At 41.4% G+C, this 26,549-nt stretch overlaps 1 protein-coding gene across 1 annotated transcript; it reads right to left on the reverse strand.

Annotated features, from left to right (window-relative positions):
* Window positions 1-1,058: 1,058 nt before the first annotated feature.
* VDAC1 (voltage dependent anion channel 1) lies at window positions 1,059-25,839 on the reverse strand. Its single transcript, XM_032783484.2, has 9 exons — window positions 25,744-25,839; window positions 16,717-16,786; window positions 15,721-15,770; window positions 11,764-11,916; window positions 11,616-11,668; window positions 4,918-5,145; window positions 3,787-3,937; window positions 3,127-3,184; window positions 1,059-1,979 (listed from the first exon to the last, which is right to left on the reverse strand). Exons 2-9 carry the CDS (start codon window positions 16,781-16,783, stop codon window positions 1,888-1,890), a joined length of 852 nt encoding a protein of 283 aa, XP_032639375.1. The 5' UTR covers window positions 16,784-16,786; window positions 25,744-25,839; the 3' UTR covers window positions 1,059-1,887.
* Window positions 25,840-26,549: the final 710 nt, after the last annotated feature.

Genomic DNA, 26,549 nt, shown 5'->3' on the forward strand with positions numbered 1-26,549 from the left:
TGAGGCACTACCTTGCCCTTCCCTTTGCCCAGGAGGGCTGAGCTGCACAGAGGAGAGGCTGCCTGAGCAATAAAACTATTCCCGAGTGAAAAGCATGCAGATAAGTGACTGCAACATCAGGGCCTAAGTTTTGCATTGCCCTTTTCACAACCTCTAGCTGCATCCCTAGGTGATAGATTTGTAGAGTTAAACAGCAGCAGACATTGATAAGGCACTGCAGGGAAAAGGACAAGACAGATGTTTTCATCTGAGATCTAAAACCATGCTACATTAGCAGAATCTGAAACCTTTTTCTTGCTGAGGCCCCTCAATATGTTATAAAAACTCCATGGCCCAGGGATGGGGGACCCTTGGACATAGGCATAGTTTTACTTCTATTTGGGGGGCTGGCAGGGCTCGAGCTAGCTGCGTACATCAGGGTCCAGAGAGGAAGCACCACTTCCACCCTGACTCACTCAGGAGGCCACCCAGCCTGTCTGGGCTGTGGGGGGAACACAACCAAAAAATATAACTTAAAAGGGGGAACTCAGTTCAGAAAGTTTTAAAACCACTCAAGGTGCAGGGGGGGCACAGCTAGGTGCTGCGTGCAAACAGAGGATAGCTAGGAGCTGTGTACAGGCAGGGGAGCTCCCAGCGCAGCTCCCAGCTTCAGCCCCCATCCCGGTCCTGCTTGGGGGGCGGAGGGGGAGGTTTGCCAGCTTCAGCCTCGCGATGCTCCCGGCTTCAGGGGGTTGGAGAGGTGCCAGAGTAGTGGCACAAACTGCTGTGCTACACCAGCTTCAGCCCTGCGCCATTCCCAGCTTGTAAATGGAGAACCACAAGAAAGGTACTAAATTCTTAAATATTTGCTGTCTTATGGAAAAGATTGAATTATAATTATCTTTTCTGAATGAATTATTCTAAAATTTTAAGTCTCCCAAATAATTTATTCATCATGTATATGGATACAAGTTAGAAAAAAATAACAGCAATAAAATAAGATGATATAGGACTGTTTTGTACAAAGCAAGAGAAATGAATATCAAGTGATTTCCAGAATATAAAGACAAAGTAAAAGGTGACGTTTCAATATTTTATTCAAGTTGGGTTTTTTGTCTATTTCATTTTAAGTAGCGTCAAGTACAGCATTTTGGGGTCTAGTTCCACACAAAATGGAAGACTAAAAATGTTTTCATTAAATTGCTAAAAAAAGTGGTAATAAAACAAAAGTCCATTTTAAATTCAGAGTGATGCCACTATGTGATGACAGTTACAAAGACTCTTTCCTGCTTATGGCTCTGCCTTACAAGCTTTTCCATATTTAGTGCAAGGGAAAGGAACACCACCACAAAACAAGTATTATTGACTGAGTCACATCAAACCTTCTCCACACCAAAATTATACAAGGTTAACAATCTAAAGCACTCTGAAGACAGCTGTAGGTATCAGATAACTAAATAAGACAAACAGTTAATGGAATATCTCTCAAAAAATATCCTTTTTTTCTGATAGTTTTGCACACTCCATTATGGACTGAAACTCTGATAAGTTAATATCCAAAAACTATGCTTCATTTAAGAGTTCACTATGGTGGATTGCAATTATCACACACTTTTCTGTCCTTATATAGCCATTACTCTGGAACAGGTAATCAGTACCTTCACCACATCCCTTGTGAAGCTGTAAATAGCAGCTGTGATGGGCAACAAGCCTGGAATTAGGTTTTTTTTTAAATATTTTCTTCTCAAAGAACAAACACTTTAAAGCTTAGCTGTCTTTAACCAGGTTTAACATGACTGATACGTAACAATACTTGCATCCCAGACATAAAACATTGAAAGATTCACTAAATTCTGAAGGTAGCTATGCTGTAAAGTATTTTCAAATTAATGATTGTACGATCCCTTTTTACGCCTCAAATTCCAATCCTAGACCAAGTTTGTGTCCACCTGCATTGACATTCTTGCCATCCAACAAAGCCGACAATGTCAGTTTGATACCTGCGTAAAAGAACAAAGAGGGAGATGGTAAAACCTGGAAAAGAGGTACCACATAAAATATGGTGGGTGTATATTTTGCTTCTTTGAATTATCAGCCTGTTATGGTAATTTAATTTGGTTGTATGGGGTTGACTATTCGTGTAAAGATTGTCCTTTTAAAATAACTTGTAGAATGCCTAAAGCAGTAGATGCATTTCTATCTAAAGAAATAATAATGAACAACAGCATAGGGCTAAATTCTGGTATGTTTACTCATCTGGGTGGTACATTACTCTGAGGGCTTGTCTACACTACGCAGCTTTTAGCAACACGGCTGTGCTGCTAGAAGTCAGCATATGTGAACACTCTCTATCAGTATTTTGTCAGCACTTTTGCCAACAAAATACTTCCAGCCCTGCGAGCAGCATAAGCTTTGCCAGCAGGAGAGTGCTCCTGCCGACAAAGCCGCAGTCACACTGCCACTTGTGTTGGCAAAACTGTTGTCTTTCGCGGAGGGGCTTTAAGTACCCATGAAAGACAAAAGTTTTGGCGACATCATCGCAGTGTAGACAAGCCCTGAGTCATTCTATTGATTTCAGTGGGATTAATGGCAGAGTAAGGTGTTACTTAACATGTGAATGACAGAATCAAGACTATTATGTCTACCCAACTTCCTAAAGCACATTTAGATCTATGGATGAATAGTGCAAAATGCAAAAGTTAAAAAATTTTGTGTCAGTCAATCTGGTATTCTGACAGCAACATCACTGTGCTTCAGTAATTCTGTGATCAGCAGCACTGAAGTTCCCCTCTCTGGGCCAGTGGAACTCAAGCGTGTCATGCTTTGAATCAGAAGCGAGGCTTACAATAGGAGAGCTTCCAGTGACTATGAATGCACTTGCTAAATCAGATTTTTACATGTACAAAAGGCCTGTTTGTGTGTCTAACAGGTCATTTGAGGTTATTGCATGCTTCTGGCAAATCTGATCCTCACTAAATGTCAAAAACTTTTGAAAAAAATCCAGCCCTAAAAGAGTCATTTCTTGAGTCGGCAAGTAGAACAACAATGTTATAAAACCGAATCACTTTTCTACACAAAAATCTCTTCGCTGCTTGAAGACTAAAATGTATCTTTCTCAAATTCTGAATTCCTTCTGTCTACACATACCTGGCTTCAAAGTCTGAGTGTATCCTAAACCAATCAGACTGGAGTTGTTCACTTTAGCCTGAAAAAACAAAACAAAAAAATCACTTTTTTAATAATTTTAATTTTAATCATTTTAATAATCTGGTACATTTCTTCAAAGTCTTTGCTGTTTTTAAGTGGCCTTTTTTTAAAGCTTAAACTCTTTCAGATTCCAAATCATGAACAGAATATGAACCAAATTTTGCCACTACTTACATCTATGCAACTCCACTAAATACTTCCAATATACAAAGATATTTTTGTTAACCAACTTAATAACTATTGTAATGAGTCATGAATACCAGAGAATACTCTCTTCCACTTCACCTAGGTCAATTCTTATATGCCAGTCTACTGGTAAGACAGCACTCTGTGCTACTTTTCAGAAAGTACAGGTAATAGTGATCTCAGACTGTCTAACTGATGGACAGCAGGCAAAATACGGAGAATGGGTCAAATTCATCCCATGGAATTACATCAAGGATGTATTTGACCCACTAACTCCAAAACAAATATTATGAACTTTGGAGCTTCCTATTATTACAGGCAGTGCAGGTAGCAACACTTACAGTTGAGGTTACTCAATTTCCATTATAAAAAACTGTTTTCCATTGCTTATAATGGCACCTGCACAGTACTCACAGAGAAAGATGCATCAGGATCAATCTGATATTTGGCTGCTATTCCAAAGCGAGTGTTGCTATTTCCAGCTGTCCAAGCGAGATTGACAGCAGTTTCCAATTTATCATTCACCTTCTGATAAATGGAGCCTCCAAATTCTGTGCCATCATTCCTGTAATGAGCAGATTAATTTTGAATTGCACAGGAAACTTTAGGTTCTTCATCAGGACCCATGTAAGTAAAAGCTTCATTAATAACTCATTTAATAATTCTGTAGCAACTATATAGAATGGAAACAATGGGCCAGATTGATTTTGAGAAGTCATGCATTACTGTTTTGTTTTTTAACCACTGAATTTCATGAATTGCTTATCATATTTCAATAAACCTATCCATGACCAAAAGAGAAGCCAGAGAAAAACAGAATTGGTCTCATAACTGATGGTTTCCAATTTCCCCTCCTCAGTGGTTGAAATCTTTTCAGCAAACTGGGTCCACCAGGCTTGTTCTTATCTATACATCTAAAAACCCTATTTCCCGAACACACCTTTTTTAGTGCTCATTGAAGTGGCTACAATGACAGTCCTGCTGACTGAACCTCCTGTTTAGACTATATGAAGTTTGATTAAACTCCCTTGCTCTTGTGTTTCATTTCCTTCTGTTTCTGTTCTTGTACATTGTTTGTTTTCTCTCTCTTGGGCCAAACCATTAGTCTCTATTCCAATTTACCTTGCATAAATGGAGTACTAGCTTTTTTTTTCTCCTGCATGAAGAAAGTGTGTGTAATTGAATACGTTTGCTTCTTTTATATTTCCAATAAAAATCTATTACAAAGTCGTACAGTTAAATGTCAAGCCAAACAATCGCTCACAATCTGTTCTTATTGCCTTCAAAACTGAATGAGTGCTAAAGGTTCCCTCGGTCTCCCACGCCCTCACCCACATACAGCAAACAAAGGGCCAGTGTAAAACAGTATCTGAAGTCTTTAAACAGATCCCTCTCCAATTTCTGGAAGTTCCTACTGAGCCTTTTCAGTAAGTGAAGAGTCCATGCCAGCTCCATCATTCTCCCTCTTATTAATTTTGACAACTTCTCCCCTTCATTACTAAACCAGGGAGCAATATATATTAATGCTCATTTGCTGGTACTTACACATTAGTGTGAAGCTGGAATTCATCAGTCTTATAACCAACAGCGAAGTTGCTCTGGGTTACTCTGGATTTAGTCGTCTCAAAAGTCATTTGGTAACCTGCCAACCAACCCTCATAGCCAAACACAAAGGCTCCACGTATTGAAGGTCCAGCAATATCAAAATCCATGTCACAGCCAAGGTTGATGTGTTCCCGTTTATATCCTGTCTTAATTTTAGCATTTTTTTTCCTGAAAGAAGGGAAGCGGAGGGGAGAGAAAAAGTTAGAGATGGGGTGGCAACAAAGTTTTATGACAAAATCATTCATAGTTAGTGATTTTATCAATCCATTGTTACTTTTAACAAAACAGAACAATGCCAGAAGATAAAGTACACATACCCAGAGATCCATCCTTTAAATTTGTTTCACGTTCTATACATAACTGCAAATAAATTATGTGCACATGAAGCAATAAAATTTAAAAAAAATAAAAAGTTTGGAATACTGAGCCTCACATGCAGATCTTGAAACTAAATTACAATATATGAAAATTGCAATACAAAAAGCATGAAACAAACCTAGTATGTACTGAATTTTTTTTGCAATTAAAGACTGCGTTCAGGGCTGGTGTAACCTATTTGGCGACCGCAGGGCATGAGCATTTAGGGGATGGCATTTTCTTCGGCGGCAATCGCAGCGGCCGGATCTTCGGCCACCCAGTCGTCGTCGTCATCAGCATTTAGACAGAGGGAACTGGGGCAGGGGGGCACGCAAAGGGCTGCCTGCAGCAAGTAAGGTGGAGGGGGGAGGCACACAGGGGAACTCCCCCCGCCCTAGCTCACCTCTGCTCCACCTCCTCCCCTGAGCATGCTGCCCCACTCTGCTTCTCTCCCTCTCAGGCTTGCGGCGCCAAACAGCTGATTGGCGCCGCAAGCCTGGGAGGCAGGAGAAGCGGAGCAGCATCGGCATGCTCAGGGAGGAGGCAGAGCAGAGGTGAGATGGGGCGGGAAGCTGCCGCACTGCTCCCCAGACGGGGAGGGGGAGCTGCCACGGGGGGGGCAGGTGCCTCATGGCAAAGGGGAGGTGGGGAGCTGCCGCAGGGCTCGGGGAGAGGGCAGAGCAAAGGTGAACTGCGGTGGGGAGCTGCCGCATGGCTCCCCGAGCTGTGGAGGGGGAAGCTGCCACGAGGAAGGTACCTCAGGGCAGAGGGGGCGGGGAGCTGCCGCAGGGAGGGCACAAGGTTGAAGTTTCGCTTAGGGCGCAAAACATCCTTGAACCGGCCCTGACTGCGTTATCTAGGATCCTACCTAATTGCTTTTTAAACTGGTGTAGGTGAGAGAGAAGATGACTTTGCAGTTTTTATTTGAATATAATTTTAAAAGCTTGTTCCACTGATAGCTCTTAAATGCCTAAAACTGGAAACTTCTGGGAAAACATGAAGCAGAAAGGTTGCTTAGTCAAGTTTCATATACAGACTGCTGTAAATCAACTCAAGTCCTGTTCTGGGTTCTAAATAGGTGGGAACTGTGTCAAGAAAAATCCATTGTTAACCACGCAACAACAGCCAGCTCCACCATATCTGACTAACTACAGCCCCAATTCAGCAAAATACTGAATCTTGTCCCTAAACTTTAAGTAGCCTTTAACTGACCTACTCACGTGCTCAATGGTACACACATGATTCAGTACCTTCCTGAATCAGGTCCTAAGGCAGAAAGTGTTATCTTTTCCCTGCCTTTCTCTTCCCAGAAATGTTCAACTCTATGGCATTAACAGCAGTTATAATCTCATTTGACAGTGTGTTCACTTTCTGAGTCAGTTTCTACAAGACTACAGCTTGACTAAATTGTGCGTTTGGTGGTTTCCTTACAATCATATTATGGTTTGATTATCAAAAGTTTTTCACCCCATGTTAATTCTTTGCAATTAAAGACTGATTTATATATGATCCTACCTAATTGTTTTGTAACTTGGTATAGATGAGGAAGAAGATTCCTTTGCACTAGACACTTTTTATTTGAATATAATGTTAAAAGACTGTTTCATTGATATCGTCTGACTACCCAAGACTGAAAAATTTCTGAGAAAAACAAGAAGTAAGAAGTTTGTTAATCAGGTGACACATACAGACTGCTGGTTCCCTAACAAATTCATACAAACACTTCCATTCAGTATAATGGGTTTCCTTTCATGCAACCCAAGGAGGAAGGGCTTTTCCTGTCACACACGTATTAATTTAGGGCATTCATTCTCTTGAAATACTCTGTACCTACTTAATTAAGCTATCACTCATTAAAAATAACCAATACCCTACTTGCCATCCTGTTCAACTTCTATTAGCAACAATGCATTATCCATAATCCACATAACAGTAAGAGAAGGACACTTCTAATGACTAATGATCACCTGTGGCTAATGGCCTTGGGCGCTGCCACATATCCCTCTGCCTTGCTTATCAGATATGTACATCAACAGCATTTTGGTCTCCAAAAATAATACTATAGAGAATCACAAATTTTCAGAAGTTCAAGTAATCCAACTCCCTGTCTCCTCTCAGCTCATAGCTATTCCCATTATTGTACAGCCACGCTGAGCTATTCCAAACATTTTTAATTTGAACATTTCCATTAAACATGAAGATTGGAGGGAGGGGGGAACTGTAGCTGTTCCATTAGTAATCTCTCAGGAGAGGTCAGCAGCGCATTGCAATAAGGAGCTGCTGGCAACTGAAAGAGTATTTTCCAGTCTTTCCAACATTACTCACAGAAAGATCTGCTTTTCCATAAACTAGGAAATTTTTGAGCCAGTCTTCAGAAACAAATGCTCTTATCACCCTTCTGCTGCTATGGGGAGCCTTCACACCACAGAGGTCTTCATCCCCCAGAGCCATCTGTGTAGCAAGTAAGCCATCTATGTAGCAAGTTTTTCAGTAGGTTAAGTAAAACTCTGAAGAAGTTGGAGGAATTTGGGTCTTCTGGCAGCTATGCATCAATCTATGCATTTCTAGTGCAGACATGTGCTAAATGCATTAAGCACCAAATGCAAACTGAAGAATGCATAATCTTAGTCCACAAAGCACCCCTTCTCCATCACTCCTTGATTTAGGCACTGTTACTTAGCTTTTCTTTCTTTACATTTAAAAGAAATGCTGTGTCATTCTTCCACACCCATTACTGAGAGAGGCTTGCACAAACAGGGTGGATCTTGCATCACAATCTGAAAATAGGCTCAAGCTCATTACATCTTCTGTGGCAAGTAGTTCTTTAGTGGGTTCTCTTCCAAGACCAACACTACCCCTGGAAAGTTTCATCTTGTGCTCTCTTAACTCAGTCACAGAGGGAGAGGCATTCTCTCAGCTAGGCCCTAATCAGTTAAGGGTTTTAAAGTCTAGTACCAGGACCTAGCACATTAGAATAGAAAGCCAGAAAGTGTGCTGAGCGCCCTTATAATGTCCTTGTATCTTTCAATATGGAATTACGCTTATAGACAGACCTGCTGCCTGGAATCACTTGCTCCTTGCTAGTCTTGTCCAGTGCATAATATTTCTCTTACACTTCCTTAGGTTTGTTTACATTAAGGGAGCAGATTCTCATTACCTGGTGGACTCTCACTCCAGAATTTTTGACTGTCATTTTTAAGATCTTTTCTTTCCTTTGAACTTACAGGTTCATTCCATCAACAACATTAAGTTTTGGGAAAACTGTATCAAAAAGTTTCCTCTGCCACTTTACTTGGTCACTTCCCAGAGTCATTCCAAACATATGGCTCAATCTAATTGAAATTTCAAAGTAATGCTCTATTTCAGCTGGGAAAAAGAAGTCTTTCACTTTAATGGCTTCAAACTTGCCTGTATTACACTTTTATAGTGATTACATTCTTCCTTGTACTCTCAGGAGCTTCTAAACTTTGCATTGCCCAGCTGATGTTCTCTCCTGATGTAATCTCTTCTGCAGCAGTGTAGGAGGTGGAAGTCAAAGACTGTCAGCACCACTCAGCATTGGCTTATCTCTGCTTCCACTGAAGTCACAATGACTGCAATGGGAACAAAGACAGGCCAACACAGCATGTCTGAAATTCCCATTCGTGGTTAATAGGTTCATTCAGGAAGGAAAAATAAAAGATGTGTCAAACTTATGTCTGGTGTAATTCTACTGAATTCAATCGAGTCACACCTTGATTCTGGCCCAGTTTATTCGGATAATTTTTAATGGCCCTCTACAGAGGAATCCTCATTTCAGTTATAAGGCAGGTGGTATAGTATCTGGGGAGCTGTTGTGAGATAACGGCTGAGCTATAATTTCCCATTCATATGTGATTATTGTTTAAATCCAATGATGTAATAATTCATTTTCAACAAAACTTCAGATTATTATTAGGGCTGTCAAGCGATTAAAAAAATTAATCACAATTAATCGTACTATTAAAGAATAGAATACCATTTATTAAATGTTTTTAGATGTTTTCTACATTTTCAAATATTTGGATTTCAATTACCATACAGAATACAAAGTGTACAGTGCTCTCTTTATATTATTTTTATTACAAATATTTGCACAGTAAAAAACAAAAGAAATCATTTCAATTCACCTAATACAAATAATATAGTGCAATCTCTAAAATGAAAGTTGAGCTTACAAATGTAGAATTATGTACAAAAATAACTGCACTCAAAAATAAATCATAGTAAAACTTTAGAACCTACAAATCCACTCAGTCCTACATCTTGTTCCCCACTTCTTGTATACGTCACCTGAAAGTGACAACAGGTGTTTGCATGGCACTGTTGTATTTACATGCCAGATGCGCTAAAGATTCATATATCCCTTCATGCTTCAACCACCCTCACAGAGGACATGCATCCATGCATATGATGGCTTCTACTCAATAGCGATCCAAAGCAGTGCGGACCAATAGATAGTCATTTTTATCATCTGAATCAAACGCCACCAGGAGAAGGTTGATTTTCTTTTTTGGTGGTTCAGTTCTGTAGTTTCTGCATTGCAGTGTTGGTCTTTTAAGACTTCTGAAAACACGCTCTACACCTCATCCCTCTCAAATTTTGGAAGGCACTTCAGATTCTTAAACCTTGGGTCAAGTACTGTAGCTATCTTTAGAAATCTCACATTGGTACCTTCTTTGAGTTTTGTCAAATCTGCAGTGCAAGTGTTCTTAAAACAAACAACATATGCTGGGTCATCATCTGAAATTGCTATATCATGAAATATATGGCAGAATGTGGGGTAAAACAGAGCAGGGGACATACAATTCTCCTCCAAGGAGTTCAGTCACAAATTTAATTAACACATTTTTTTAACGAGCATCAACAGCATAGAAGCACGTCCTCTGGAATGGTGGCCGAAGCATGAAAGGGCATACTAATGTTTAGCATATCTGGTACTAAAATACCTTGCAATTATGACTACAAAAGTGCCATGCGAATGGCTGTTCTCACTTTCAGGTGACATTGTAAATAAGAAGCAGGCAGCATTATGGCCTGTAAATGTAAACCAACTTATTTGTCTTAGTGATTGGCTAAACAAGAAGTAGGACTGAGTGGACTTGTAGGCTCTGAAGTTTTACATTGCACTCAAAAAACAAAAAAAACAACAACACAGTTATAGGAAAAAAATCTATAATTGTACTTTCATGATAAAGAGATTGCGCTACAGTACCTATATGAGGTGAACTGAAAAATACTATTTCTTTATCATTTTTACAGTGCAAATATTTGTAATAAAAATAATGTAAAGTGAGCACTATACACTTTGTATTTTGTGTTGTAATTGAAATCAACATATTTGAAAATGTAGAAAAACATCCAAAAATATAATAAATTTCAATTGGTATTCTATTGTTTAACAGTGCGATTAATCGCAATTCATTTTTTAACCACGATTAGTTTTTTTTAGTTAATCGCATGAGTTAACTGCAATTAATCGACAGCCCTACTTTATATGCTATAAAACTAACAACGAATATACTATCTGCACATGAGATACCAAGCAATTTGAAATTAGAATATGAGGTCTGCAACTTGGGGTGAAATGGGGTCACTGTGATTACTGCCTGGTCACTTGCAATGTTATGTGCTACTTTCAGACGCAAATCTGCATGATATTCTCAATCATCACAACATTTGTTTGTGTGGGGGAAGGAAATCATGGGGAGAAGGGGGTGGGGGAATCAACCAACATCTAGTCTTACAGCTGCCTAATCCTCCTGGCCCATATAATATGTCACTGTCCAATCACACCAACCGAAACATTCATCCAATCCCAAACATGGTTACAGCCTGCAAGAATTTAGGCTTTACATCCAGCTTGAAAGAAGAACCCAATTACTGAACTGAGTTATTGGAGCAGTCAGCCAAATGGCATGCAGTGCTCATTAATCTCCGCACTTTAGCTGATTTGTTTCGGGTGTGGTAGCCAAATGATATGAACTGCATTAAGTCACAATGACCAAAACAAAAAATATGTTTCACCGCACACCAGTTTAGACTATAATTTTCAAATTATTGTACTTAATCATTTGCTACTTAGAAATTATGTCAAAAAAGGAATTTTCAATTCCAAGGTTTAGTAAGATGTGACATGATTTGATTGTTCAGCGCATACCTGCTCTCTGTTCTTATTCTTCAGTTTACAGAGACTAAAAGAATAAGCCAGTGTATAGGAAATAAAAACAAGCAAAATATCCCTTTTTGTTGTCACTTCTTACCCAGTATTAGGAGAGAACGAGGAGTCAAAGGTCAGCTTCAGTCCATTTGCAAGCTGAACAGAAAAGAAATTTATCAGTTGCATTTAGAATTAAAAAGGAGACTGTGATAAGTGAATTGGTAAACTGTGACTTGTGAGCTAAGAGTTACCTGATCTTCAAGGGTAATCTCTGTGCCTAGTGTGTTGTCGGTGTTCCACTTCTCCGTAAACGTCAAGCCATATTCCCCCCATTTGTATTTTGTTTCCAAACTGCCAGTAACTTTGCTTGTCTCTGAGTTTGCTGAACCTGAGCTTGTAAATTCCTAAAGTAAAGCAAAATAAATCAATAAAAATGCAGAATGTACCAATTACAGTAATTTGGGGGAGTATTCAGCATGACAATGCTCTCCCAAATGCTTTTTCTATATTTGTTTCCTTGTTTCCAAGCACACACTTGCCTGACAAAACTGCAAAATAATAATGCTTCACATTTAAGGACTGCACTGGTGATACGTGTGTGAATAATTTTCTCTGCTGACACAACACAAAATAAGACATTATTTCAAGTGTTACTATGCAAGATAAAGCCTGTGAATTAAAATAATTACTCTCTCAAGTCTTCAACTACATCTTTCATCAGGTATTTCAATCAGCTCAATTAAGCAATCAAACAACAATTAATGCTTATTTTGTAGCATAAACCAAATGAGAAAAATGCATCAATTCTTCAGAAATTCACATTACAAATGTTCTGACAGTGAGGAAGAGATGTCGCAAATCACAGCAGCAGCCAACTGTGTGTACACTTTATTTTAAAACAAGTGGCTGAAAACGCTGCCAAACGGCATTCAGACATAGGTCCCCAGAGAGCAGTGGCTCAATCCTGAACACTTTATTTACTAAGAGCCAACTCAAAGTCTGCAGGGGAAAAATCCACAGTCGAACCAGCAGAAGTTCATGCAGTTTTCCCCTCATCATCAAGTGGGCAGGGGGTCTGGTTCAAAAAAAGAACAGAGAGTAGGAACACAGACCACTTCCAGGGACCCTTAAGTGATAGGGAAAACTTCATTTTTTTAAGGAGGGACTGGGAAAAGGAGTACTCCGTGGGACATCCCCTAACGGGGGTACTAGGAGGGAGGGAGTGTGAAATAAAGCTGGAGGAGTGTGAACAGAGCTAGTCTAATCTTAGGGGAAAAAATTCATGAACATTTTCACAAAATGTTATTCTTTTTTGGTGGGGGGGAAACAAAGTGGCAAATCATCAGATTAATCAAAAAAAGTCATGGAAATTTCAACTAGTGTTGAGGGCATGTATGCAATCCTGGGGCGTGAGAGAAAGAAAGGTGAACAAAATTCCAGAGGGGTTTAGGAAGCACTATTACTCTGTCATCTGGCTCCCGTTTTTATTGAAGCCCACTACACACACTCATACGCTCTACAGATTACACATCACGATGCAGTTTACGTAAGAACAGAACAGCTGCCGTGCTGGGTCAGACCATGGTCCAATCTTGCCCAGTATCCTGTCTGCAACAGTGGCCCATACCAGAACTTCAGGGGGAACACACAGAGCAGGGCAATTATAGAGCGGTCCATCAGTCTTCCAGACCTAACTCTCGGTAGTCAGAGGTTTGGAGTCACCCTGAGTATGGGGTTGCATCCCTGGCCATCTTGGCTAATAGCAGTTGATGGACTCCATGAACTTACCCAGTTCTTTTATGAACCCAGTTATACTTATGGACATCACAACATCCCATGACAATGCGTTCCACAGATTAATTGTGCATTGTCTGAAAAAGTACTCACTCTTGTTTATATTAACCCTCTGCTGATTAATTTCATGAGGCAACTCATGGTTTTTGTATTGTGCAAAAGACTAAAAAACACTTCTCTGTTCACTTTTTCCACACCATTTATGATTTTATAGACCTCTTTCATAACCCCCCCCCCTCCCCCAGTTGTCTCTTTTCTAAGCTGAACAGCCCTAATCATTTCCTCACATGGAAGCCATACTATATCCTCAATCATCTTTGTTGCTTTTTTCTGAACCTCTTCCAGTTCCACTATATCCTCTGTAAGATGAGACGACCAGAACTGGACACAGTATTCAAGAAGTGGGCATAAAATGGATTTACATAGTGGCATTATGGTATTTTCTGTCTTACTTTCTATCCCTTTCCTAATAGTCCATAACATCCTGTTAGCCTTTCTGACCCCTGCTTCAGGGTGTCAGGGAGGCTAGCCCCCGGCTCTGCCCCTTCCTCCTGCTGCACCCCGACCCCCCCACAGCTGTAGCCTCGAGACACAAATACCCCAAACCTGGAGGAGCTCTAAACATCCCACCCCTGGGCTTGATGAGCCCCAGGCTGGCCAGAGGCTCAAGTGTTCCGGCCCCGCCCCCCCGCCAGAGCCCCAAGCTCCCCCCTTGGCCGGAGCCCTGAGACCCTCCCACCCAGAGAAGCCCCAGGCCAATCAAAACCCTGAGCGCCCATCCCTCCTGCCAGGAGGCACCCCCATGCACACACCTGCTCAGAGAAGCACTGGGCCAGCCACAGCTGCACCTCCTCTCCCCAGATCCCAAGCTGCTGTGGGGAAAAGCTCTCACTCCTGTGAAGAAGCTTTTGATATGCCCCATGCAGGTTCCAGGGCAACCAAGGAGGCGGTATTTGCTATTCAGCTTCCTGGGTACCTCAGTAATCTCTCTGGAGTCCAGGGACATTACTGATGAACCCAGGAAGCTGAATAGCACATACCACTTCTTCAGACACCCCAGAACCTGCCTGGGGCATAATAAAGCAGAAACTTCCCCTGCCAAACTCGCAACCGGGGTTCCAGCGGCTGCGGCAGGCCTATTTTACCCGCCACCCATACGTGACAGGACTCTTTCACTGTCTATAACGAACCCCTGGCTATAACGAACAAACGTGTAGATCCTGACATGTTCGTTATAGCAAGGTTGTACTGTACTTTGCACTTATCAAAGTTGAATGGCATCTACCATTTTGTTGCCCAGTCTCACAGTTTTGTGAGAAACCCTATGTAACTCCATGCAGTCTGCTTTGGACTTAACGATCTTAAATAATTTTGTATCATCTGCAAACTTTACCGTTCCCACCTACCCCATGCCTACTTAGTTCCCTTAGGAGCCTTTGGTAAGGGACATTGTCAAAGACTTTCTGAAAAGCCAAGACACTATATCCACTGGATCACCCTTGTCCACATGCTTGCTGACTCCCTCAAAGAATTATAATAGATTGGTGAGGCATGATTTCTCTTTACAAAAGCCATGCTGATTCTTCCCCAACAAATCATGTTTCTCTGTGTGTCTGACAATTCTGTTCTCTATAATTTCTACCTATTTGCCTGGCATTTGAAACAAGGTTCACCAGCTTGTAATTGCCAGGCTCTCTTCTGCAGCCCTTTCTCCAGAATTCTCTTATAGAAAGATGGTGCGTTGTTAGGGTGACCAGATAGCAAGTGTGAAAATTGGGATGGGGTAGAGGGGTGGGTAATAGGAACCCATATAAAAAAAAGCCCCAAATACTGGGATTGTCTCTATAAAATCAGGTTTCAGAGTAGCAGCCATGTTAGTCTGTTGCATCCAAAGAAGTGGGCTGTAGCCCACGAAAGCTTATACTCAAATAAATTTGTTAGTCTCTAAGGTGCCACAAGTACTCCTGTTCTTTTTGCCTATAAAATCAGGACATCTGATCACCCTATGTATTGCATAGTACAATGATCTCTCACAAATATTATGCCATATATAAGTCTATTCAACAAAACTGCACCTGCTAAGAGGGAGGAATTTTTAAAAATGGCAATCAGAGTAGAAAGGATAAACTTGAAATTTTAGCAAGTAGGAAAAAAATTAAGTGATTTTGTAATTTAACTGCTCTCATAAAATGCAAGATATAACTTGTATTTTATACAAGTGAGGCATAGTTCTGCAAATGAACATATCTACTATACCTCATTACAAAAAGATAACCGCAAAACATAGTACAGCCACATTATAATATAATCCAGCGTGTAAAAGGTGTGAAATTCCTATTTTTCCACTTTTAGAAATGGGGACATAATAAAAATATAGTTGATAGATACAAATGTTTTCCTCTTTCCAAACTCACCAGTCCATTTTCAGATTTTGTCTTCAAATCAAGTTTTATTAATCCAAATCCTACAAAATGGCAAAAAAACCAAGATTGTTACATATTAGTTTGAAACAGCAACAGACAGCAACAGCATTTCTGTTTTATCTCTTACAGCTTCCAGCTACATCTCCTTTGAACAATCTAAGAAAATAAGATTTATACAAGAGTCGACAGCTGCTCCTATTACCTGTTTGCCAGGACAGATTTTGCCATTTATATTCACATCAGGTAGCACCTTCCTACACTTGTCCTAGTGATTTCAGTGGTGCTACTTACACATTGCCAGATTGGAATATCTACTGCTGGTACTATTGAGGAGTACCTTGCTCCACAAGTAACCCTGTTGACTTCAGTGATACCATGCTCAGAGTAAGGTAATGTTCGACATGAGTAAAGGGATTGTAATCTGGCCCATAAAAAGGTACTATACACCAGTTTCCTTCAAAACAGAGAGCGCCCTAAGGGAGACATTGATGATCTTCAACCACAGGAGAACAAGTAACTCCCCAGTGGTTTTTACCAGCCGGGACGGACAGCACTCTAAATCTCAGCTTGTGCGATGCAGTTCCTCCAATACCCTGGAATTCAGCCTGAACCTAAATATTATCATCTGCAAAATAACTTGAAATGTCTTCATCACAGAAGGCACTTAATTTAGCAGTCAAGCTGTCAACAGCTCAAAACAAATCTGATTAAGACTGGGTGGAAATTTCAGCTGAGATTTTTCAATTGGTTCCCACTGGTTTCAACTAGTTATTAGGTTTTGCAACAGGTCTACTGGTCAACCAGATCCTGGGACTACTGGTTCTCCATTAATAACCTATAGAGTAGAGTGGCAGAAACCAGGTAATGGGTTCTAATAGAATGTACTGAAACTTCTAGTAGGGAAGAGAGTAAAATCTTAGGAAAACAGCTTCAGGAATTAGTTATTCAGTGAGAAAAACCTATGAAATTCCTCCTGGTATTATTTACCATAGCCCTTGGTGAAAACATCTCTGGCAGATTTTCCTAGATCAGCGTAAGTAGGTGGAACAGCCATTTTCTGCAAAAACAACAAAAGATTACAATATTTAGATTCTAGCTGATAATTTAAGCAAAACTCCCACAGTACGGCCACTCTCCTTTTTCCAACCATCAGCTCTCAATCAGCTATAGAGCTGGATGAAGTATCAGCAGCAATACTGATATTTGCTTTATTGGTCAATATTAGTCACTGAGACATATATGCCATGCTGAATCAGAAACAGTCTGCAAAATAAATACAAAAAGGATAGTAAAATGTGATGAAACTTTCTGTGCCTTTGAAGGCAGCTAAATGCTGATGCTTTTACAAGAAGAACTGCATGATTTACTTCCTGTTTTTTGTTCTCATTAAAGTTTCTCTTTATGTTACTTCCATTAATCAAGGTGAGAATCACAATCAATCGAGACTGAGCAATCCAGGTTTAATTCAGAACGTGCCTAACATGGGCTAACCTCTATAGACAGTTGCACCAAAATCCCTCTAACTCCAAGGATCTGATTCCAAGCACAGAGTAAGGTAAGCTCCTCTGTTGCACAATCCAACAGGATACAATTTATGCCAGCAAAATCTATGAGTGGCTATTCTTCACCCTAAACTTTCTTTTATTGGGGCATCACTGCTACTACTGGATCAGAGTTTTAAACTTCCTTAGACACTGACCCCCTGTTCCCTTCTGTTGCCCATTGGGGAGAAAAACTGAATTCACTGTACAGAACTGGAATTGAGGGGATTGCATAGAGGGTAGAGTGGCTATATACAATGCACCCAAACAGGCAGCTATTGGCTACCCCTCCACACTAACTAGATACAAAATCAGAGCACCATGCAAACTCTGAGGCATGGCCTGACCAGATGAGGGAGAATGGAGCCTGGGAGAGGTAACTGTGTGAGATGCTTTGTTTGGGCTGGATATCCTGAGAACCACAAGATTTGGCCCAGATTTTCAAACAGTTCTTCAGGTTGTATGAGCTCAGCAGAATTTGTCCCCTGCTGGTTCAATGCCCGCCAGCAAGAAGGAAGGATTCATCACATTCCCCCTCATTCGCCACACCCACAGAGGTTTCTAGGATATGCCATGCCAGAGGGAAAGAAAACTGCCCTTTTTTAAAAAAAAACACAAAAAAAAAAACACACCACACCAAGATATGAAGCTGTGACCCTGATGTGTTTTGTTTCGTTTTTTGAAAGGGACAGTCAAAGTCAGCAAACCTGAAGTCTTACAAACCTTCCCTCATTCAGAAGTTCACTATTCCACACACATTACAATTTAAAAACCACAAAATTGATGGTTTCTCCCTGCCTATCAATACCAGATGTTGCAGTGGGATATCATATTCCTAACATCCTTCTTGGTTTTCTGACATTAATGACATAATTCCGGTAAAGAAGAGTCCAAATGTGTTAAAGGGAATTTTCTACCAGGAATAACCAATCCCGACTCAATACCACAAGAGCTGTGCAATGCCAGAAGACAATGCCTTAATGTAAGACCTAAAGCCATACCGAAACAAAAAGCCACCAATCATACGCACACAAGAGGGTGCTGCTTCTACACTTTTTTTGCTTCAGACTTGGATGTAATTTGTTTCCATATGAACTTCACCACCCATTAATACCTGGCAGGCACTTTTAAACAGCCACTTAAAGCCTCAAGCATTCACTTCAACAAGTTGTTGCCTGCCAAGATAGGATCTTGCTGTTACATAAGTGAAGAATCCCTATCCTAGAGTGTACTAAACAGACGTGGTAGCTAACTCAAATTTAACTGTCTTCTCAGAATGCACATAAAGTAGTATATAAGGGAGCATAACAGACGTATTAAGATCCAGACTCAGTTACCCAGACTACATTGTATCTGAATGTATCAGAAGATCCTTAAAGAGACAAGGTGGGTAAGGTAATAGCATTTATTGGACCAACTTCTGTTGGTAAGAGAGACAAGCTTTCAAGCTCTCCCACCAACACAAGTTGGTCTAATCAAAGATATTACCTCACCCACCTTATCTCTCTAATATCCTGGGACAAACACAGCTGGAACAACACACATCAGAAAACTCTTGCAATTTATTAGTCGGGTACATCCAAGTATCTGAGGAACAATAGGCTGACATCAAGCAGTTAAATGGTTAATAAAAAGTTCAGGCCATATTCCAAAAGATTTGAAGCTGCGTATAACATTAGGGTGAAATTTTGCGCTTTTTTCGTGCCAGCTGAGATTTAATTACGCTCCCTACAGTGGAAACCATTTTTAAAAGTTGATCAGATCTGATGGGGGGGAGAACAGCCTACAAATCTGTTGATGCTTCTACAGTACTTTAAAAAAAAATTCCTCTGCTCCGCAGACCACCATCAAATTTAAAAACATAGCACAACTATGGCCCTCAGTGCACAGATCATTTCACAGAAAATAGAGTCAAGGTAGGCCCAGCAACTCCAGAATCCTGAACATGTTGAGATGATTCAGAATCAGGACCACTTACAGTTTAGACAATGCCACTTTCCAGTAACAACAGCCAAATCTTACTAGAATTAAGCAAGGGGTATTTCCAAAAGACCAAGCAGCACCAAATCACAGTATTAAAAATCCCTACATTTGAAAAGCAGGTAAGTATCACTGTGAAGGGCAACTCATCTGCTGTCATTCTATAGAAGCCCTAATTGCTCTCAGTACAAGGAGCATTTTAGAGTTCATACGCATTTCCAATACACACTTATGATCACATTGTTTCAGTTTTTTCCTAAAATCAAAATTTTACACTAACTTGTTTTCACCAAGACTGTGTGCTAATATTATTGTTTTATTTACATATTTTTAATAATTTTCCTGTATAAAATTCCACAGTGCCAAACTCTGCTCTCACTTACACTTGTGTAACTCCACTAATGGCAATGCAGTTACTCTTACACAAATGTAACAGAACGGAGGCAGGCCCCAGGATTCAGTTCTAAGATATTATCCCCAGCAAGCTATCAGCAGGAAGAGGCAGTCATGCTTGTGTGATGAATCAGCTGTGACATGCTGTCTAATGCTGCAGTTGCCTGTGGTTCCAGGGCAGTGGCAGATGCTTAGTCTCCTCTTATGCAATCACTATACTTAAGAAATAATATAAAAACGCTAAATCCATGTCCATTGTAAATCTATTTGTAAGGCAAATCATTTAAGTAACATAGAAAGAGGTGTCTAAAATGGGTGAAAAACTGTTCTGTGTATAAGTTGGTAGTTAACCTTAACTGTTGTCAGCGACAAAGAAAAAATAATTATTTCTGTTCACATCAGTTTGTCAACAGAGCCCTACTGTATTACAGGAGAAAAACAAATCCATCACATCATATAAGACTACAGCATGCTTAACCGGAATAAAGGGCCATACTGAGCGCATGCCCTCATCTTTCACCTGAGTTCACCTTCTGGAATTCCTGAGACTAGGTCACAAATCAAACTGAATGCGCTGGTCTTATCCCTGCCCTGATGTGTGTATAGATCATAAAACTACCACGTGACTCAATCCCTGCTTATAGGAGGCCAAGACTTAAATAGCAGAAAATATTGGGAGTCACTGAGGCACTGACAGAGCTACATGGGGAAACTCCGAACAGACTGCTTGACTCGCAGTAGAGCTACTAACCTAAGCACTAAATCCAGAATTGTAAAGAGAAAAAATGGGAACCTTCCTTTAGAGTGTGCAGCAGCTTCTACTTATTGTAGACAACAAGGACTAAATTCAGCCCTAGTTAAGAAAATTCTACCGAAGTCAACAGAGTTCCACCCAGGCTAAATCTAGCTCTAAACATTTCCATATATTGTGAGGTTGGCAAGTTTCCATTGTATAACACAATTTTGGGGTCCTGTGTCAGCAGTTTCCCAATTACATGCAAACAACCATTTATTTACCTGAGTGTCATACAAAGTCTTTTTTTTTTTTTTTACCCAGCAATTTTAAATACATCTGTTTGCTAGCAGCCTCCCTTCCTAGAGCGAGGCTGAAAAGATATAATTAATAATGAAGATGATGATACTACTTAGCTATTACATTGAGATCTACTGGTAAAGAGAACTAAGTGCTTTACAAAGGAGAGCAGTATCATTATCCCCATTTTCACACAGATGGGGAAACTGAGGCACGAAGAGGCAAAGTGATTTACCAAAGAACACTCAGCAGGCCAGTGGCAGTTCTGGGAACAGAACCCAGATCTCCTGATCCCAGTCCAGCGCTCTATCCATCAGTCAACATGCCTCTCCTGTGATACTGGAACTTTCCCTGCATGGACTATTGGCTTTTTCTGTAGTTTTAGTAATATTTCTATGGTGGAAAATATACCACAAATTTAAAATAAGAAGGAAAAAACCCAGGCAGGACCAAAGTTAGTGGGAGTCTATGAGTAAGGATGTCTTGATTTAGACCTCAGTTCAAGCTAATTTTCACTTATAAACTTGAACCTATGCAACAATTCTTGAAAATGGTGATCCCTATTGAATTTGAAAGGATTTCAGTTTAACATTTCCACAGTGGAGTTCCTTTAGAGCATCTTAAAGGCAGACTTTGTGCCATGATATAAGCCAACAATATGTTCCACTGAACTATTTGTGCAAACTACAGTGACACAGTATCACAAATTATGAGACAAACTACCATCTCCTTGCAGAAGAGGGAAGGCAAATCAAAGACTCATCCCTTACAGTCCACAAACCTAAGAAATTTGATTCATTTTTAAAATAGTTGCTAGAAAGTTACAGCTTGAACCAGTGCTCTGGATTCTTTGGCCAGGAGATTTAATTTATAAATTAAAAATAATTTTAAAAAACCAGGAGAGATGGTGGATTTGTATTCCAGAGTTACAAAAACGATGGTCCTAAAAATAACAGAAACAAACCAGACTTTAGTGTCTCGAAAAACTACTCGCAGTTGAAAAAATAACTAAGCCTGCCCAGGCCTTGTTTTAAAAGAAGTTTAAGAGCCTAATACAAAGCCCATTCAAGTCATGATTGCAATCAGCTTGGGATCACGGCAAAGATTTATGCACATGCTTAACTTTAAACACAAGTCATCCTAAAGCACATGTGTTAGTCTTTGCAGGACCTGGGCCTAAGTGCATATATTTATGAACACTCTGAACTATGGATCAATAGGAAACCAAAGTCCAAATTTTGCCCCAATTTGTAAGTTCACTTAAAATCAATATACCTTAATAACTCAAATATAAGTCCAAAGCCTGCAAGCTGTTTCACACAGGCAGACCACTCACTAAGCCCTTGCAGAGTCACACTATCTAAGATACTTACTTATATGGCCCCCATTACCATAGTATCTGAGCAATATCCCCATAATACGCTAGTGAGGTAGGAAGGTACATTTAACAGATGGGGAACAGAGGTACAGAGTTTAAGTGACTAGCCGAAGGTCACCCAGGAAGTCTGTGGCAGAGCAGGGACTTGAACCTCAGTTCCACATTGAGTTCATGGAACTGTGTGCAGCATAAGGGCCCTATTTTTAATTTACTGAGCAAATATTATGCATTTTAAACCCTCTCAAACTAGTTACATCATCATCCAAATACGTAATTGTTTTGTTCTTAAATACTGACGTATTTAACATACTCTAGTAACTCCTTTGATTAATCAAACAATAAGCATTTTTTAAAAACCCTTTAGAACGTATTTACAAGAACAGTTCAACAATCTTTATGTTTAGGGAATTAAAGAAAGAGAGGGGAGTCTGATCTGAGTTACATGGGTGTAAATACAATTTTAATTAAGACAGTTTTATTATTATTTGCAAAGTTTAAGCTACTAATTAAATAAAAAACACAGGACACAATTCTTCCCTCCCCACTGTGGCCAATAAAGTTAAAAAGGCTGTGAAAGCTGAACAAGTCCCAAGGATCTAATTCTTTAAAAATAAAATCCCAAACCATACATTAACAACTGTTCATGCAAATACATGTTTAGGAAGCAATGAGCAATAATGTGATCACTGGCAGCAAGGATGGGAACAGAATTAGGAGAGTTAACTAGCTGGCCAGTAAAATCTATGAGATACCACAATTATATCACCAATTCAATACAAGCGAACCAGGTACAGAGGGCACAGTAGGCACAAGCAAAGCACTGAAGAGGGGACAGAGCACTTCCTAAACATTCTAGGCCATATTATATCCTCTATTACAGGGGTTCCCAAACTTGGTTTGCGGCTTGTTCAGGGTAAGCCACTGGTGGGCTACGAGACGCTTTGTTTACCTGAGCGTCCACAAGTATGGACGCTCGCAGCTCCCAGTGGCCACAGTTTGCCGTTCCTGGCCAACGGGAGCTGTGGGAAGCGGTGGCCCAGCCTACGCTGCTTCCTGTAGCTCCCATTGGCCGGGAACAGTGAACCATCGCCACTGGGAGCTGCGAGTGATGGTACTTGCGGACGCTCAGGTAAACAAAGCGTCTCGTAGCCCACCAGTGGCTTACCCTGAACAAGCTGAGAACCAAGTTTGGAAACCCCTGCTCTATTACATCAGTGCACCTTCAAATCAATGGGCCTGACCAGTTAAAATTGAGGGCAATATTTGGTCCTCCAGGATATTTTTGTTTGCTAGTTCCTTTTACACTGTAGAAAAGCATTTGCTATATTTAATCTTAAATCAATTTTCTCCTTCTATGTTTTTCATCTGCCATGTTCTCAAAATATGTATGTTTGGGCTTTGCAATCTTGCTGCTTAGATTCTGCTGACACCATCCTGCAGGGAAGTCACAATACTGACTTGGGGACACCACTCATGTTGCCATACCCAGTTCAGACTCTACTGCTCGATCAGACAAAAGCTGAGGCTGCACATGGGGGGAAGAAACAGGAGTATAGAAAATAATGGACTAAATAAATGACTTGTGTAAAGTTGGAACAGGTGTTGTATTTTAAAAAGAGTTTTCACAGTGTGAAAGTCCTTCAAAAAGACTCTGACACAATTCATACCAGGGAATGACAGAATTTTCATTTCTGATGCTCAAAAGGCAACCTGGAATGCAAACCAAAATCAGAACAGTTTTCGTTGGTATCGTTATCACTGCTCTTTCGAAATAGCCTGACTAACTCAACAGTATGGACCTATTTCACTCCAATTTTATTTTAACTAATGGTCAAAGACAGAAAGGACATGGAGATAGAGCTACTTTCATACCACCAGATATAGTTCTTCCAGGTCACAGCCATGACAGGACAGGGTGGGGAAACTTTTGTGGTTGCTGCACAAGGCTGAGCCTTTTCTGAGGATAAAGGACTTCAGTCCCTAGCATTCTCAAACTGGCCCACTGCTCCAGTATTAAAATACAGTTAAAATATAAATAACTTCTTTTTTTTTAAATTACAAGTATTTTGGGAAGTGGAGTTTGTGTGTGTTTTTTTAAATATCTCATGCTGAATTTTCCTAACTTCTGAAACTCCACTAAGCCCCATAATTTATTCACACTTTCCACAAGAATAAGGAAGATAATGGGCTGGTTAAAATAAGGTAAATTACTGGCGATCAAAGATTCTGTGCTGAGTCATGCTATCATACAAGACAGCCATACTGGTGGAGACATAGCCAGTGACTTTTGCTTTATCTGGAAATGAAAAATTATGAAAAGAAGCACACACCTCAGGAAGCGAAGCCATTCAGAAACATGAACACACTTCAGGGTTGAAGGACAGTTACCTTCAAGCCAACTCTGAGATTGATTAGCACCTAGTCCTACTACTCCATCAAAGTCAATGAGATTGCACAGAGCGTTAATGACAGAATTTTGTTCATTGCATGGAAGTATCCTAGTATAACCAACACTCTGTCATGCGTTATTGCTCATATTTATATCAACCATAGAGCAAGTCATGGTTTAAAGGATCAAAAGCCATCTGATATCAAAGGTTATAATCTAAACATTGTTTCAGAAAAAGTGTATATAGTTGTATATTTAAACTGTTAGAAAAAATATTCTTATTTTGCCTCCACATACATTTTAAAACATGCAAATCTTGGCTGCTATGAAATTTCCTCATATCATTCCTGAGACCAATTGAAGCAATTCACATTTCAGGATCCTGCAGTTTTAACAGCCTGATGGATAAACAGCAAGCATTATTTTTATTAGTGTCAAGCCTCAAAAAATAGGCATGAAAAAGGCATTAAGGACATTCAGAGTGCGGGAGGTGGGGGAGGAAGATACTGGAAGTATTAGAGCCCAAAATCCAATCAAGAACAGTTACAAACACAGTGTAGAGAACGAACAACAGTAAAATCTTGCTAATGCAGAAGTTACAATTTGTAGGCCCTATATTTCTATCCCTATCATCCTAGCTGTGAAAATAATGTATCTATTTCATCTGCTAGCACAGCCCTGCACTGAGATGTAAGCAGCTCAAGTCTAGTTACTCGCCAGGAAGCAGACTTATATCTTCTTGTTGGGCCCCGTGCAATGATCATGCATTGAGGGAAATCACAGTATCGAGCATGCCTTCCCCAGAGAAGTCACCTACAGCCTACCTCTCCTAGGGTTACGGGGTGGAGAAGGAAGCTGCAGCTTCCACCCTGCAAACCCCTCCCGCTCTGACTCTGAGCCGGCTGGCGGCGGGCAGGGTCCCGGCTGGCAAACCGATGGCGCTGCCTAAAATAGATGCCGACTCCCCCGTTTAGTGCCGCATGAATGCACCACCCCCGAAGGTGACTTGGGGGGACCGGCTCAGCCCGTTGGGATCTGGGCAGCTGGTGCATGGTTAAGGCTCCACTCCCGGGGACCCCTCCCCACCTCCGCCCACCCCTTGCCGCGGGTGGAGGCAGCCGCAAGGGGCTGGCTTTCCAACGCCCATTGCGCGACCCACGGCACCGAGCGCCAGGCCTTTGCAAGGCACCCCCCGGCCCTGCTCCATCCCCTGCAGGCTGCAAAGGCCGGGGGAGCAGCGGCCTGCTTGGGGCACAGGAGGCGGCTGCAGAGCTGCTCCGCTGCCGGCCCACACGCTTACCTCGCTCGCCGGGCTCTGCGGCGGCTGCGGCGGGGCTGAGTGACAGCTGGGGGCGGGAGCGGGGCGGACCTTGCCGGCAGGAGCCCGGCCTGGGGAGAGACCGCGATAGCGGCTCAGACGCGCCCTGACAGCCGGGAGACGTGACAGCGGGCAGGGCTGGGCAGGGCAGGCTCGCCCCGGAACTGGGTGCGAAGCTCTTGCAGGACTTGACAAGCAACAGGAGGCTCATCGGCTGGCCGGGAGCATCCCCGTGGTTTAAGCCGGTGCTGGGCAGAGTCCTAGGGAAGGCACCGCTGGGCACAGCCTTGCCCTCGCAGTGTGGGGGGGAGCATTGTTCCCAGAAGGCTCATCCACCTCCAACTTTTGGGAGGCCTCGAGGGCATGCTAGCGCCTCCCCGCAGGTTGCTCCAGGGTGACCAGATGTCCCGATTTTATAGGGACAGGCCTGATATTTGGGTCTTTTTCTTATATGGGCTCCGATTACCCCCCACCCCCATCCCGATGTTTCACACTTGCTGTCTGGTCACCCTAGGTTGCTAGAACTCCCATGAAGTGGGTTTCCATCATATACAGGCAGGGGTGGCTCCAGGCCCCAGGACGCCAAGCGCGTGCTTAGGGCTGCATGCTGCAGGGGTTGCTCTGCCAGTCGCCGGGAGGGCCATGCGACCAGCAGACCCTTTGCAGGCACACCTGCGGGAGGTCCTCCCGGCAACCGGCAGAGCGCCCCCCTGCAGCATGCCGCCCTGCTTGGGGCGGCGAAATGTCTAGAGCCGCACCTGTATGCAGGGTTTTACAGTTTGGTTCAA

The sequence above is a fragment of the Chelonoidis abingdonii genome, chromosome 7 (genome assembly GCF_003597395.2).
Source record: "Chelonoidis abingdonii isolate Lonesome George chromosome 7, CheloAbing_2.0, whole genome shotgun sequence".
In the NCBI taxonomy this organism is placed as follows: Eukaryota; Metazoa; Chordata; order Testudines; family Testudinidae; genus Chelonoidis; species Chelonoidis abingdonii.